This window comes from Neopelma chrysocephalum, unplaced genomic scaffold, assembly GCF_003984885.1.
Source record: "Neopelma chrysocephalum unplaced genomic scaffold, ASM398488v2 Primary Assembly neopelma1_100, whole genome shotgun sequence".
NCBI classification, from domain to species: Eukaryota; Metazoa; Chordata; class Aves; order Passeriformes; family Pipridae; genus Neopelma; species Neopelma chrysocephalum.
The window spans coordinates 455,137-471,642 of record NW_020897763.1 but is presented as its reverse complement, the minus strand read 5'-3'; the positions used below and the strand labels follow the sequence as shown (position 1 = coordinate 471,642).

The following is a 16,506-nucleotide window of genomic DNA, read 5'->3' as shown; positions in this document are numbered from 1 at the left end:
CTGCCGAGGCACAGCAAGAACTGTGCTCTGCCCTAACCAGGGCAATTGAGAGTTTATAGCCTAATAGAGGGCAAGAGTTTCTCCTCCTGACCCCACACACACCTTCCTCCCTCACCTGCACTTCCACAGTGTTGGATCCCAGGAGCAGTCCCACAGGAGGTCCTGGAACCAGGACAGGGCTGGTACCCAGCTCCAGACAGGGCATGGAGGCCACCCTTAGAAAACAACTGGGATTTACTACTGAAGTGTTCCAGGCCAGCCACGTCCAAGCAGCAGGAAATTATTTAAACACTTTTTTCCTTAGCAGCAGGGTTGGCTCCCTGCCTCTGGCTCTGTGAGCCTCTCCCAGCAGTGCTGGCTATGGTAACACCCCTGTCAGCTGCAGTGGTACCACAGCCCAGACAGGACCCCCCCTGCTCAGGAAGGGAGGGGACCAGCAGAGCATCAGCCACACACCTGGCAGAGGAGCTCAAGCTACATCCCAGCCCCTCCTGCAGCCCCTACTTGACTGGGAGATTTTTACCCCACTGGAGACCCACCTGCCTGTACTGCAAAAATTAGGAGAACAGGGGCAGCTCCCCAAGGGTGGGTTATTGTGATATGAGCCCATCCCTGTGGTCCAGTAGACACATCAGCCAGTTACTTGGCTTTACAGTATCACAGTTTAGCACTGCACAACATCCTCTTGTACAAAGTAACCTGTTGGCTTTATTAAGTTACTCTGCAGTATGAAAAACCCAACCCACCCTCCTTTCTGTAAGATTTAGACCAAAGCAAGGCCCAAAGTGGCCTAGCAGCCAAGGGAGCATAAGGAGAGTGGCTGCAGTGCAGGGCCTGACCCTACCAGGAGTCCAGGGACCCCAGGACAGCTCCCTCAGGACCACCTTCATTTAACCCCTCTTTTGGTTTCAGCTCCCATACGGCCGTGGTCCCACTCAGCTCAGAGGGAGACAGCACAGACAGCAAGAGCATCTGCCCTGCCACAGCCCCACTTCCCTCTCCCCCAAACTGACCCTAAATCTACATTGTCTAGCACACAGAAGTATGATTCTAAGAAAGAAGTTCAACATTTGATGGGTAAATTGTAAAAAAAAAACAAGTTTATTTGAAAAAACTCAGCCTCTTAACATGAATTCTGATCAACATGTACTAGAACTTGAGAGCCATTAACCTGCTCCACGTACATTGAGATATTTTCCAACACTAAAAAATAAAAAATAAATACATACAAATTCTTTCCTCCCCCTTACGTGTCCTAGATGTGAGAGGTTCGGCATCCACCGCCTGAAGATCTCAGTTGAACAGAAGCAAGTAAAAGAGGTTTCTCTAACAGGTAAAAGAGCAAAAGCAGAAAGTCTCAGGGATGTACCATCTCCACGTGCCCCACCACTCTGCCCAGGGTCAGGCACCCAAAACACTCCTGTGGGTGGGATGCTCTGGTGGAAACCCACCCCGTGGAGGGACAGGGCAGCACAGACCTGCAGCAGGATCAATGCCAGCACCCCAAACTGAGCCCCCCATTTCACATCACCCAGCATGGGGCTGAAAAGAGGCACCATCAGGGCAGAGTGGGGAGGCAGGGGAGACCCCAGCCCTGCCCAAGGAAGGCTGGGGCACACCCAGACTGCCACGGCCCCGGAGCGGGTAACGCTGCTCAGCAAGAACCACAGCCGTCCTTCTTGAACCTGAATATCCCATGAGAGAACAGCTACAAAAACAGGGACTTTAAAGAACTACAGTAGCTAAAAAGTGTTTTCAAAACATACCTAAAAGACCACCTACAGAGCCAGGAGGCACCGGGCACGAGGGTCGAGGAGCACCTTGCCCCGTGCCCGGCTCTCCCCCCTGCAGAGGGCCTGCGGTAAGAAGCGTGTGAAGCAGTATTCATCCAGGGCTGGCCCTGAAGCTCATCGTGCTCCAACAAATCCAGTATCCTGCTTTTTATGGCTTTTTAACAACAAAACTCCCCAAAACACACACATACACCCCCCCCCACCCTCCCCAACCCCAAGCAGAATACAGAGCTAAAGCACAGTTTAGAGTTAAGGCTCATCCAGATTTGACTAGATATGGAGACTGTAAGGCACATATTAGTACATTCATGTTACTGTTAAAAAGCCAAGACTATAAACCCCCCCTGCCCCCGACACACGAGGATACTGCATGTGTAGGCCTGTTACCTTTGTTGAACACAGATGGAAAGACAATTCAGAGCCTGTTTAAAAATGAACACCTGGTTTAAACACTTCTCACGGCCGCCCAGCGCCAGCAGAGCTGTGCCCCGGCCGCCCCGCCAGGGCAGCAGCGCTTTCCCGACACTCCGGGATTGAGACCGGTCCCTCACATGCGGCTCTCCTCCTCTTTGACAACATCCTCAGAGCTCTTCTGAGGAGAGGGGGCCACATCGTTGTTCGCCTCTTTCGGCTTCTCGGGCTCGTCCACGTTGGTCTCCTCCTCCTTCCCTTCCTTCTTCGCCTTCTCCGCCTTCTGCTCCTTTGCCACCAGGCGGTAGTTGATGCCCATCCCGATGAAGAGGTAGATCCCAGCAATGATGAGGACGACCCCGCAGGCCCAGTACGTGTACTTGTAGTCACCATACATGTCATTGAGCCTCCCTGAGGGACGGAGAGGGGACAGCTTAGCGAGATCCCCAAAACCTGGAGCAGCTCTTGGGTTATGTTGCCAAGACCAGCCCAAAACCATCACCCGCACCTTCAGGCAAGGACCTCTCCCACAGTCCTTTATTCCCTGCTCCCCCACCCCATGCCAGGGGCTCAGCCCCCACTTCCTCAGCCATCTCTCAGATGCCAGGGTGGTCTCCTCACCCCTGCCCCAGTGCCAAGGGCTGCCCATTGTTCAGGGGGACATGCCACGGCTCAGCAAGGCCAGGCAGGACAGCCAGAGTCATGGAACCGTTAAGGTTGGAACAGACCTTTAAGATTATCAAGTCCAACCATCAACCCAGAGCCACCACAGTGGTCACCACTAAACCACATCCTCAAGTGAGTCCCCCAGGCACAGCACATCCTTACCTAGCACAGGGGGTCCCAGGAGCACAGGGCAGCACTCCACGATGGTCACCAGGCCGACGGCGCTGGAGAACCGCTGAGCTCCCACCAGGTCCATCAGGGTCTCAAACAGGATCGAGCTCAGCCAGCCAAAGGCAAAGCCAAAGAATCCAGCATAAATGCAGAAGCCAGCATAGGTGGTGGACATGGGGACCAAGAGGTGGCAAACCCCGTTGTAAATCACAGAGATGGCAAAGAAATACTGGACGCGAGGTCTGATCCACTTGGTGTTTGCCACCAGTCCCATGGAAGGTCTGGCCACCATGTCCACGAAGGCCAGGATGGAGAGCAGGAAGGCTGCAGACTCACTAGGGATCTTCTTGCTCTTTGCATAATTGCTGAGGAAGACCAAGGGAGCGAACAGCCCAAAGAACATGATCACATTGCCTGACAGATAGAGCAGGAAGCCCCTGTGCGTGAACAGAGACAGGTCCAAGAACTTGTTGATTGTCTGGAAGAACGAGCTCTTCTCTTTCTTGCCCTTGCCATCGATGAGGTCTGTGCTGGTGTCACCATCATCCTTTTTCCCTGCCTTCCCAGCCTCCTGCTGCGCCTCCTTATTCTGATCCGGCTTGGGACCTATGGGCCGCATCAGGGATCCGGCCACGCAGCAGTTCAGCAGGAGGCCACCGAGGATGAGGAAGCTGCCACGCCAGCCAAATATGCCAAAGAACATCTGGTTGACAGGCGCCAGGGTGGAGAGGAAGACAGGGCTTCCTGCCATCGCCAGCCCGTTGGCCAGCGGACGCTTCTTGAAGAAGTACTTGCCGATCATGGTTAAGGCTGGGTTCAAGTTGAAGGCGAGTCCAAGGCCTACAAGAGAAATGGGGGCTCAGGACTCAGACACTGAGCCACAGAAGGGTTGGTGGGACAAGCGGGGTTTCAGCTGTGGGGGTTTCACAGCTCCATTTCCAACTTAGAATCATGGAATCATTAAGGTTGGAAAAGATTTTTAAGATCACTGAATCCAACCATTAACCCAGCACTATCAGGTCCACCACTAAGCCATGTCCCAGTGCCACACCTACGTGCTTCTTAAACACTTCCAGGGATGGAGATTCCACCACTGCCCTGGACAGTCTGTTCCAGTGCCTGACCACCAACTTCCCAACTGCACAAGCAGCAGTGAGCCCCTGCTGCCAGCTGGGGAGGTACCAGGCAGCGACAGAAATCAGAATTTATGCCAGTTTATAGACATTCCTTAATTATCACTGGGTTTAAGACGCTCCTGTCACTGCCCTGCTGGGGCAGAGCCCTCACTTACCCCCTATGACCCCAACACAGAAGTAGAGCTCCTCCACCGTGTTGCAGAAGGAGGCTGCGATCAGCCCGCAGCCCGACAGGCACCCGCCCGCGATCATGATGGGCCTGCTGCCGTACTTGTTCACCAGGATGCTGCTGATGGGACCTGGGGGACAAAGGAAATGCACCCAAGGTGAGTTATCTTTGCATGAGAGACAGGACACACACACACAAGCACACTGCAGCTTTGCTGCCAGAGGGTTCCACCGTTCACATAGTGATGCTTCACCCAGGGAGGGAACTGGGTAAGGGTAGGAGGAGATAAGAGAATCACAGAATGGTTTGGGTTGGAAGGGACCTTAAAGAGTATCTAGTTCCAACTCCCTGCCATGGGCAGGGACACCTTCCACAGGTTGCTCCAAGCCCTGTCCAACCTGGCCTTGAACACTTCCAGGGATGGGGCACCCACAGCTTCTCCAGGTAACCTGTGCACAAGGAAGAATTTCTTCCTAATATCCAATCTAAACCACCACAAGAGTAGGAATTGGTCAGACCACAGAAAACTTTGATTTCTCTGAGCAAGTTGCCTTCTGTGGGCTGAAACAGGAGTTGCTTAGGCACCAGCTGTCCCCAAAAACAGGGGTTTGGGACAGGGTGAAGCCACCTGCCCCTGCTGTGGCCTCTGCCCTGCCTGCAGTCACCTACCCACCACAGCCTGGGGTCTCAGCAGCAAAGCAACTGCACAGCAACTGCCCATCTCCAGCACAAGGTTTCTTACCAAGACCAGACAAAGTTGTGAGGAAGCATCTTCTGTGGGCACAAGTGAAGCTCCCAGGGCTCACAGGAGGAGCAGCACTGCCCCAGGAGAAGGGGTGCTTCTGTTTTCACTGCTACCCCTAAGGCAAACAGGACCCAATTGCCCTTTTAAGTGCTTCACTATCAGGAGCTTTAATCCAAAGCAAACAGTGATTAGATACTGCCAAGCATGCTCTACAGACACTAAAAGGTATTTAAATAGACTGGATGTTCATCCAGTGAATATTAACAGACCCCGCTTTGCCATTAACAGACAGAGAGGTTGTCAACATGTTGTTCATGGATCCTCAGATGCTACTTGACCTTTTTGCCCAGTTTAAACAAAGTCTGGAGAAGGTTACAGAGGCCTTGGAGCTGCAGAGGCTGCCCCCAGCCCCACAGCATCCTGCTCTCTGCATCCAGTGTGGTCCCATGGGAATGGGCCATGGCCCTGGTCTCGTGAGAGGGAGCAGCAGCACCCAGGAGGTGCCACATCACCCCAAATCCCACAGGCTTCCCCGCAGAGCACTCAGCACTTTGCTCAGCACTGGACCTTGAACTTAGAAATATGGTGCCCCTGGACAGAGTCTAACAGCACCCACGGCCTCCCCTCCAGTAAGTCCAGCCAGGGAGCAGCAGGATTCAAGGGCAGCCAGCAGGAAACTACCCAGCTGGGTAGTGCCAGGTGCCCTATTGCTCCAGTGCAATTCAGACTCTTTGCAGAGTCTGGGTTCGGGCAGGAGCATGTTCCTGTGCTCCAGCAGCTGTGGGACAAATCATAGAAAATCCTGAGTTGGAAAGGATCAGCAAGGATCACTGAAGTCCAGCTCCTGGCCCCACCCAGGGCAACCCTAAAAATCCCAACATGTGCCTGAGTGTTGTCCAAAGGCTCCTTGAGCTTTGTAAGGCTTTGGGGCCATGACCACTGCCCTGGGGAGCCTGTTCCAGTGCCCAACCACCCTCTGGGTGAAAAAAAAGCACTTGGGCAAGTCTGGGGTACTTTCAGCATCCCTGGCACCAGCTTATGAGCAAGTGGTTCAAGATCAGCAGTTCTTGGAATTTAATGGCAACAGATCAATGGGGGCAGGAAAGACAGCGACAGTGTGGACAGAGGGGGACAGGGGGACAACCACGACCCCAGGGCTGGAGGAGGCAACTCTCACCCCTGCTGCCAGGTAGCTCCAGCCAGTGCTGCCCTCAGGGCACCCAGAGGAACCAGCTCTGAGCTATTAGGAGGGGAGGAATGGCCCAGATTTGGTCTCATTAAGGCAGTTACACGGTTTACAAGCTTGTTATAACATGGGAGCAGGGAAATGTGCTGGTCGCTTCGCTGGCTGAGCGAGGACAAAGCAGAGCCTGTTCCCTCCAAAGGAAAAGCCTCGTGCTCAGCCGGGAGCTGACGTCAGCTCCTTTGGATGCACAAATGCAGCGAGGCCGCGGGCACCTCGCCAGCTGGGCATGGCAGCAGGACAAGCTCCCATTTGCCTCTGAAGTGGCCACAACAGCAGGCTCCCAGTAAGAGTTTCTTTCAGCCCAGCACAAGGCCGTGTTTGCAGGCGGGTACAAGACCCCAGGGTCTGGAGACGAGGAGCGCCCTGCTTGCTCCTCACCCATTAAAGACAAGCATAAAGCACACGGCTGGGGGATTAAAAGCCTTCAAAAGGCAGTTGCTGAAGGGCAGGGGAGGGGAGCTGCTTTAGTTTAAGTGGGTTTGCCTTATTCTGCTCATGCCTCTGTACTTCCAGTGCACATTGCCATCCTCAAACAGCACAAGCTGCTCATGACACTGCTCGGCACCAGCAAGGAGGAAAAGGCAGCACGAGGCTTCAGTGCACTCCAAGCACAGCTGAGCTCACCAGAAAACGGGGACAAATCCCTAGACAGACCTACTGTACACTGAATTTAAAAATAATAAAAAAAAAAAAAAATCAATGTCTTATCTAAAAGAAAAGTGCCTCTGGGAATGAGGCTCCCACACGTGGCACAGCAGCTCCCTGGCCTTCAGGAGGGTGCTGGGAGCAGACACAGAGTCCATAGCCCACTGTAACAAGGACAAGGGCAGAATTACACAAGTCATAATTCCCCGGAAAGATTTTACTTACAGCTTTGCAGAGGAGGACAGATTAACCCGGTTTTTGCATTCTGGGCACTAAATAGAACTTTCTGAGCAACCTCTTTCAAGAAAACTCATTAAGGGAGGTTTTGCTCTCACATAAGGAGAGAATTCCAACTTTTAGCAAAGTTTTGGTTGTTTCGCTATGGCCAGGTGGGCATCACCAGCCCCAGCAGCAGAGCAGCATCCTGTGCTGTGACACAGGAGCACAAGCACTGCTGCCTCCAGCCCACTTACCTCCTGCATACATAACAGCCAGCATGATGGACGAGATCCAGGAGACTTTGCTGCTGGACGCATTGAAGATGACCTCAATCTCTTTGAAGAACACGGTGATGGATTTGGGGAAGGCATAGGAAAATCCAATGGAGATGAAGGCTCCGACGACCACGGCCCATCCCCATCCTCCTTCAGGAGGAGTGTATCCCACGGGGCCTCCGACGGGCGGTGGCATCTTGAACCAAGTTGGCAACGACTCAGTTGGGGTTCAAAGATCTGCAAGGGACAAAGTGTTGCCTCAGCTGAGAGCAGACGCTGCATCCCTGCTCCTGGCACACAACTGCACAGCTCAAGCTCTGCTCCCAAGGCTGGCACAGCAGCAGTGCCCCCACCACCTCCAGGAGAGCTGATCCGAGGGGTGGGAGCACTTGAGGGTCACCAGCACACTGGGCCACCCCAAAATACACGCTCATATTGCAGCTGGCCTTTAAGAGCCCTGGACAGTATGTATTTGTAAGGGATAAATTTAAGATATGACACCCTGACCTGGAAAGGCCAGACAGTGTCTGGGACAGCAGCAGCCAGGGCTCATCTGCATGGGCAGAGCCCCCACAGCATCTCCAGGAGTGAAACCCAAGCACTTCAATATCCCAGGAAGCTCTAGGCCACCTGGAGCAGGAGCAGCACACCCAGGTTATTGACTGCAGACACAGTGACTGAAATAAGTCCCCACACAGGGGCCAGGACACCCCTGTTTTGCTAAAGAACAGTCAGGTGTCACAGCACACCCACTACCCCTAAAGGTCAAGGGCTGCAGCTAAATTTAGCCTGAGCAGTGACCAGGGAAGGCTCCTGTATGCTGCCAGGGAAGGGGGAGGTGGATCCACATGGAGCTGCCCCAGCAGAGCCTGATTCCCAGGGGACTTGGCCCTGCCTGGGCATCTCCTGACCCAGCTGCATCCAAACCCCTCCCCCTATCCAAAAGGCAGGTTTCGCAAAGCACCAAAATGTAAAAACCAATTCACCTAAAAAGATGAAACCAGAAGGGATTACAGAACAAAATAAATGGGGAAATGTCACACAGTCTTGCTGAAGCATGGAATCCCCTTGGAGAGGCTGAGCAGGGAGAGGCTGATTGGGAGCGATCCAGAGGCCAGCAGGGTCGGGCTGCTCATGAACAGGCCCACGCTGCAGCTGTTGCACAGCTGGATCACACCCCGGAGGCACAGCTCCTCTGAACCACGGCTGCTCAGCCGAGAGCAGCACGAGCCATCCTGGGAGGAACCACAACCAGGGCAGCTGCTCACAAACCTGGGTCACAACATGCAAAGCAACAGGAATCACTACCAACCCCAGAACTCCTGTGTGGCCCCAGGGGTTTTAGAAGACACTTTCTGATGCACCACGGCCCTCCCCAGCCAGAGATCGCCCTGCCCATATTAAGCACCATCAGCCAAGGAGGGGTCACTGGGCTCCTTCACCAGAGCCCACCCCTCGCTCTGCAGCTTGCTGCTGAGGTTTGCACTCGAGGAAAAAGCCACCTTGGAGTCAGAGAGCCTTTTCCAGAGCTCGTCGGGTCACACCAGGCACAGCGACAACTTCAAAGCAGCGTGGTGCTGGCTCCGAGAGGTGCAGCCTCCTATTTATAGCGCGAATCCGCCCCGGCTCGCGGCGATTACCATCTCATCCACGGCTGTTGACATGCCAGCATCTACCTGGCACGTCCCCTGGGCACACACCACAGCACTGCGGGCGCCTGCCTTTTCACTCGCTCCATGTAACTCCGAGGCACATCCAAGGCCGGGATCAGGGCGTCCCACCCGAAGCACAGCCCAGAGCCATAGGGAGACCCCGCTCCCACCTGGCACCGGAGGCACCAGCAGCAGTTACCTGATACAGCACTGGGTTTGCCAGAGCCACCCGACACCTGGCCGTGCTCAGGTGATGCCCCGGAGGACCCACGCGAGGTGAGAGGAAGCAAAGCACGGGAGGCCGGATTCCATAAGCCGCTAAGACTGGTTTAGCCTGACCCAGACACTGGTTTCTGACTGGCAGGGTATTTTCCTGCATCCTGGCCAGTGTGACACATGACCATCACGAGCAGCTCCGAGCCACCCGCCGCTCCAACAAAGGAATCATTGACAAGACGCTGCCCCTGGCACGTCCGCAGCTGAACTATGCCCAGGAGCCAGAGACTTTTTCCTCTGATTTCCTCTCTGGGACTCACAGGGATGGCTTGACCCACATTGGGGTCTGGCTGCAGGCAGATCCCCGGGCCAACACACCTGTGGGCACCCACCTGGCACCAGCAGTCAGGGAGGGAAGTGCCAGAGGCTCCTGATGCACTCTGGCCTCTCCGGACATGGAGCAGCCCACCCACTGCAAGCACCGGGAATTGCTGAACATCCCCTCCCCACACTGGCACTTCCACCACCTCTTGCTTTGAGTCACACTGAGCTTTCATGGCCTTCAGTGAACCTTAAAGCCTCATCCAACCACACTGATTTATTCAAAACGTTTTTTTTAAAAGCTGAAACTACCAGGTGTTGGCTATAAAAACTCCCAGCACGGAATACAATCTACTTGTGAGCACTAATTAAAACTACAGGCAATAAAAGCCATCCAAGGCAAAGGCTGGCGGGGTGTGGATGAGGTGTTGGGGATTTTTCCCTTTTGCTCCTGAGACACATACACTGTTCCCGAGGAGCTCAACTGCTCAGGAATGACTGTGGCTTGGTTCACCTATTTGTTCTTCCCCTGCGAGCAGCATTCCTCCTCCTGTGGGTGCTGAGGTGGCATCTCTCTGTAAAATAAAAGGCCTCTGGCAGGTTAGACATGACCTCTCTTGCATTGCTGAGGCACAATGAAAAAACCTTCAGCTGAACAAGGTTTTGAGACCATGAAGCAAGATTCCCAAAGCCTGACGCCAGAGGGTTTACATGGGGAGTTCTGCATGCCACAACACTTTTCCCTGACTCATTGAAAATCCTTATTAAGAAAGACCAGTTTTAGAAAGCTCATTCTCAACCGCATTAAGGCTTCTTGCTGATTTCCTCCTTGCCTCCACACAGAAATAGTTTCAAAGGAGCGAGGGAAAAAGAAAATAAAGCACATGTAAGGCAGGCAGCCTAATTGGAAAGATTCCTCCCCTTTGCAAAAAGGAAAAAAAAAAAAAAACACTCAGAACATAGTTATGACATTTCCAGCTCTGTTTTGGAAGAGCTGCAACGTGTAAGACGTGTTTGGAAACCAAATTCACAGCTGCCAGGCAGCCAGCTACAGTTTGCCCTATTAGGAAATAAAATAACCATATTTGCAGTAATTAAGACTGATGAGAGCGAGTAATGAGTGTGAGTATCACATCTGCTCCCTGTTGAAGTCCTGACTAATCCACAGGAATGGGTAGCCTACAGCCACCCTCCTCTGCACAGCGATATCGAGAGCAGGAATGGAGGCAACGAGGACGGTATCACCTCGAAACAGATCCCACAGGAGACTAAAGCCCTTCCATCTCCGAGGTCCCACGCACAGGCACTGTTATCCCTTCTCCAAAGGGGCCTGGAACAGGATGATTTCAAGACTTTTTAGTTACATAATGCAGCAAATTGCTGCGCTTTTCAAAGCCCGGATTGGCAGGACTCCAGCACAGAAAGACAGAGGCTCACATTTATAAAGTGCTGCGAATGCTGCAAAGTATTTCTGGGGCAAAGCCTTTATGAAAGTGGCCTCACACCACTCCTTTTTGGGGTCAGAGGAAGAAGGACATCCCCCACCCACGCAGGGGCTGTGCCTGAGCACAACACACCTCTGCCTCTGCTCACACATCCCTCCAGCTCAAGGCTTCCCTGCTCGGGGCATACACTCATGGCATCTGCTGCTGTGTAAACTCACAAAGCCTTTCCCATGCTCAGAGTGCCTGGGACCTGAAGCAGGGCAGCCAGGGAGCCCCAGCTCCTGCTCCCACAGCCCACCCCTATCCCGGTGTCCATGCAGGTTTGTGCCACTGCTGGTAGAAGCTCACCCAGCACACCTTGGTAGGTGTGAAGTCCACAGCAACTCATCCCAGCCCTGCTGCCTCTGCTCCCTGCCTTCTGCTCCTCCTGCGCTCTCCCAGCTCCAGAGCAGGATGTAGCAATGTCTGGAGCGGGATCTCCATGGCAAAAAGAAGTCCAGGGATGTCCCAGCTATACAGCAGCCATTTGAGCTCCTTGCGCCTTTGTCAGCTGGACCCTGCCTTTGGCCTGGGAATGCCAACACTGAAACAAGGTAGGATGGGCACAAAGCTGCCCCTCACCAGCAGCACAGATCCCACTCCCTGGGGGTACTCCTCCCTCAAGCTCCCAGCAGAGAAGGGGACACTGGTCCCCGGGAGCCTGTTTCCACCAGCCCCATCCCAAAGCACGAGCCAAAGGAGAGCCTGACACATATCTACCCCTCCCAGCAGAACCTCCCAAGCCCAGCTCACCACAACAGGCTCTTCCAGTGCTCAGCACAGGGCCATAAACATCCCATGGGACATTTGTCCAACACTGGGAGCTGGCAGACTCCCGGCATCCCTTCTGGTCCCTGAAACTAAACTGAGATCTCATGCTGGGGAAACGAAGGTGTCCACAGCCAATAACACTTTATAGCTTCAAATCTGGCCCTTTTCTGGCCAGCAACAAGACGAAATCAAGATTGTCAGGAGCTAATGAGACACCACTTTCACCGGTTTTAAGCGGGTTTAGGGCATTAAGCACAGAGCTGTAATTCCAGCGAGCCCCCACAGCCGGGATTTAACCTGGCAGCACATGGCCTACGTGACTCCCCAGCGCTTCCAAGGGCTCTGCACCAAGACAATGGTCGATTGAGGCCCCGCTCAGCCCCAGCCCTCGCTGCCGGGGTGAGGTGAGGTCAGCAGCACGGGCAGGGCTTGCTTGAGGCCGGCAGCCCGCACGGGCAGGCTCAAGGTTTAGGCCAGAAGCAGCCGGGCCCGCTCAGTGTCTCTCCCCACCGGGGACGGCCAGTGCACCCCCAGACGTGCCCTGGTCTGCTGGCCCAACATGCAGACAGACAGACAGACAGACGCCACGGGGCACGGCATTGGCAGCTGCCCTCCTCCAGCTCCACCGCCAGCACGAGCCCTGGCCTGCAGAGACACAGATCATCTTGCTCGCCCTGCCGGGCAGGACCATGGACCTTCCCTGGACACCTGCCATGGACCTTCCTGGACACTCACCACAGACCTTCCCTGGACACCCGCCACAGACCTTCCCTGGACACCCGCCACGGTTCTCTCCAGCAAACACAGCCTTCCGACCTCCAAAATGCTCCCCAGAGCAGCACAGGCTGTGAAAGGCTGTGAGCTGCCCAGCAAAGTGAGATGTTGGGATGGTTTGTTGGCAGCTTTGGGGAAAAACAACCAACCAGATCGAGTGAGCAGCTATTTCTGCCCACCAGAGGAGCTCCCATGCAGGGATGCCATGCCTGGTTGTTAGCAGTAGCTAGGCTCAGCCTGTCTGAGCAAGGACCAAGCATCTTACTCTAGCATGAAGTCAAGCTTAAGCAAGCTACTAACAAGCCCAAGTCAAAAGCCTAGCTTATTTCTACACCAGAGCCTGGCTGTGGCCACAGCTCTCCCAGAGCACTCTGACCCAAAACCCTGTGGCCAGGCTGGTTACAAGAACATTACGTGCAGCAGCTCTTGCGTGTCCTCTGGGCTCACATTGGCTTCAGCTCCAGGCACAGCACGCAGATCCCCTTCTCTAACTGTGTCCATATTCCTAGAGAAAAGGATTCCCACAGCACCAGCAGCCAGCCAAGTCCCCCAGTCTCCGGAGGGGACAGGAGGTGCTCTGCCCCTGTACGTGGTGTCACAGTCCCACCCCGAGCACGAGTCGTGCTCTGGCAGGACACAGAGCTGATCCTCCCCGCACCAGCAGTGCTCAGGAACGCTCCCAGAACACCCTGTGCCCGCCAGGAAATCCTCAGAATGAGAAAAATGTGGTACGGAATAGCACCGGCATTCTTTCATTAGACACCCACACTGCCAGCCAGGGACAGCTCCCGGTGTCTTGGCAGAGCAGGGGGCTGCAAACCCCCAAAAAGTCACAGTTGTCACTGTCCAAACAGAACTGTCTCTCCCCCAAGAGCAGGAGCCTGAGCTCTGCTCCCAGCCACTGCCACTTTATTGCTGCCTCTGAGCCCTCAAACCAGGGATAAGGGAGCACCAGGACAGAGCTGGGAAAGGTCATATCATGAACCCAGCACTCAAACCAGGGCTGGGGCAGCACCAGGATGGAGGTGGGAGACTCACACTGAAGACTAAGGCAGCACCTGCATGGAGGTGGGAGAGGAGGTCACACCAGTAGCACGCGGGTGATTGTGGTTTCAGCAACTAACTACAGCTCCACACGGATTTTCTTTGGCTACAGTACAACTGCAACTACACTGCAGCGGCTCTAAGGGCACGTTTGAAAGTGAGTCAGCCGGCGAGAGGCTCCCACTTTCTTACAGTCACTGTTACAGGCTGATTCCAGAGAAGGAAATAGGAAGAGTCATAAAAGTGCAACAATAGATTTGCACTATAGCACTTAATGAGATGCACCTCGCCTCCCCGAGCCTACGTGCAGCTTTTCAACTCCTCATAAAGGAGATATAAAATGACAGCATGAAAGTCACCGGGTATTTTCCACCTTAGCTGCCAGATAAATCAGGCCAATCGTGCGAAGTAGGAGCCAAAAGAAAGCACATGCGACCATTCACACCTTTTTTAGGGAACACCTCCTGGAAGAGAAGGAGGCTTCACACCTTCTTGAGGGGCCGGGACCGGCACAGGCACCCCCACGACTTTGGGGCAGGGAGGTTTGCCATACACTAGCAAAACCTGTGATTACAAGATCACTCACCCCAGCGATTCATCTAAGACTGAGAAAGCCCCTTCCCACAAAGCTACCAAACAGGAGCTCAGGGGGTTTCTCCACACCCAGCACACCCCAGCTGTTCCCTCCCCCGGCCCATTTCTCAGCCCTGCTCCTTCCCTTCCAGACACAGCCAAGGAAACCTCAGAGCAAAAACACCCAGGAGAATCAGCCAGCACTAAATTACCTCACTTAGCATGAAAATGGGATGCCTGTGCACCACAAAAAGGCTTAAGGCTCACAGAAAGGCACAAAAACAGAATCATTAGACCTGGTTTCTTGTGATGCAACTAAGAAAATCCATCTTTTTCCTCAGAAGGAACTTAAAGCACATGAGAGAGAACGTGAGTAATCCTGGTGCAAAGGGCCTGCTCTCACACGGCAGGGTGTGAGCCTGCAGAAAGGGTTCTGAACACTCAGAACATTTGCTGTCCCAGGGAAGGACACAAATCCCACCTCTCCTGCTACAGCTACACCTGACCCACAACTTTGTTCTGATCCTCTTGTTCACCTCTTGTTCATCCCTTTTCCTCAGGTCAGCTCCCAAACCCCCCCAATACTGCTCAACCTTTTGTGACACATTTGGGGGCCCTGCCGCGAGCCAGGACACCCACCCCGGGCAAAGCATCCCAACAGCACATCTGGAGCCCAGCCGCACGCAGCTCCCCGAGCATCTCATTCTGGGGCCAGCAAACACCTGCCAGAGACCACTGGGCTTCAACCAGAGCAAGTAGGTGCCAGCTCGGGGAGCGTTTCGACAGCCCCTCGTTACGGGGCGAGTGTGAGCGACCACCAGCCACCAGCGAGTTCCAAGAGTCCAACCTTCCCACTGCCGATCACCGCAACACCTCGGCGGCCGAGTGACAGCCCACCCGCACACCTGAGGGCGGGTGTGCACCTCACACACGTGTGGCGCCGTAGGGACCTCACCGCCTCCTTCTCCTCCTCCCTGAGCAAGGCAGAAACAGGCGTTAAAGGCGCCTTTCCCGGGGCTGGAGCCCCGCAGTCCCTCCCGCAAACCCCAGCAGTGGATCCCGGCGCTGAGGGACCCGGGCACCTCAACCACCCGGCCGGCCTCGAGCGCCCGAGGTCCAGCTCCGAGCACCTGCCCAGAGGAGCCGCCCGGGGCTGGTGTGAGCGATGTGGAGCCCAGCCAGGGGCTGAGGGCTCCGGGAGCGCTCCCCACGGGGACGGGGGGCACCCCAGAGCCCTAAACTCACCCCCAGCAGCAGGACACGGTTCCCACGCGGCTGCCGGGCCTTCCCTGCCTTCATCAGCCGCCAGACACACGCAGTAATCGCCCCTTCCCCGCACCCCGAGCGCTTATCGAGCACCCTCAAATGGCGCGGGGACCGTCCCGCGGACGCGCCCGGGGAGCGGCCTGAGGGGCTGGGCCCGGCCCCGCTGGAGGGGGGTCGGGGGACAAGGAGCCTCCGGGGCAGAGACCCCCCTCCCCGGCCCAGGGGAACCCCCTCTGGGGCAAGGAAACGCTGCCTAGGGCAGCTGGGCAACCCAGGACCCCCAAGGCCACCACCAGCCACCCCCAGGCCCGGGTCCCGCCGGTCACCGGGAGAAGGGCGCGGGGGGATCCCCGACCCCGGGGCGCTGCTGCCGCTGAAGGAGGAGCGGGGGCGGTCGGGGCGGGGCGCGTGTGGGACCCTCACCACGCGGCCACCCCGGTGCGCGGACAAAAACACGGCTTCCCCCCCTCCCGGGGGTCTGAGGGAGCCGGGGGGGGGGGGCCGGACCGGCGGATCCAACGCGGGCAGAACCGCCGCGGTGTAACCGACCCGCCACCGAACCGAACGGCCACGGCGGCGGCCGCGAGCCCCGGCAACGGCGCGGGGACCCTCACCGGCCCCGGGCAGCGCGGAGCCGCCGGAGCGCTTCAGCAGCCGGGGGAGGCTCCAGGAGTCATGGGGTGTGGGGGGGTCCCGCAGCCGAAGGAGGGGGGTCCCAACCCCGCGCCCGCCCGTCCCCGTCCCGCCGCGCCACGTGGGCCGGCCGGGCCCTACCTGCGGGTGCCGCCACCGCCGCCGAGTGCGGCCGCCCCCGCCCCCGCCGCTATAAGGGGCGGAGGGGCCCCGGGGGCGGGAGCGGGACGGGCCCCGCCGAGCGCCGCCCCCCCGCGCCACGTGCGCCCCGCCGGGCCCCCCCCACCCCGCCCCCG

The 16,506-nt window shown here is 56.1% G+C and overlaps 1 protein-coding gene across 5 annotated transcripts in view; it reads right to left on the bottom strand.

Moving 5' to 3' along the window:
* Positions 1 to 1,086: 1,086 nt before the first annotated feature.
* Positions 1,087 to 16,506, bottom strand: part of SLC16A1 (solute carrier family 16 member 1) — a 16,067-nt gene continuing 647 nt past the window's right edge. The window contains exons 1-5 of one of the 5 annotated variants that reach the window (XM_027695124.1): positions 16,352 to 16,425; positions 7,456 to 7,713; positions 4,333 to 4,476; positions 3,033 to 3,881; positions 1,087 to 2,615 (exon numbers count right to left, since the gene is read on the bottom strand). In XM_027695124.1, the coding sequence (XP_027550925.1) occupies positions 2,341 to 2,615; positions 3,033 to 3,881; positions 4,333 to 4,476; positions 7,456 to 7,672 (1,485 nt within the window). In that variant the 5' untranslated portion in view covers positions 7,673 to 7,713; positions 16,352 to 16,425 and the 3' untranslated portion in view covers positions 1,087 to 2,340. Of the gene's footprint in view, positions 2,616 to 3,032; positions 3,882 to 4,332; positions 4,477 to 7,455; positions 7,716 to 15,556; positions 15,744 to 15,903; positions 16,137 to 16,351; positions 16,426 to 16,506 lie in introns of those variants that run through there. The other 4 variants (XM_027695123.1, XM_027695125.1, XM_027695126.1 and 1 more) reach the window with 4 other exon arrangements.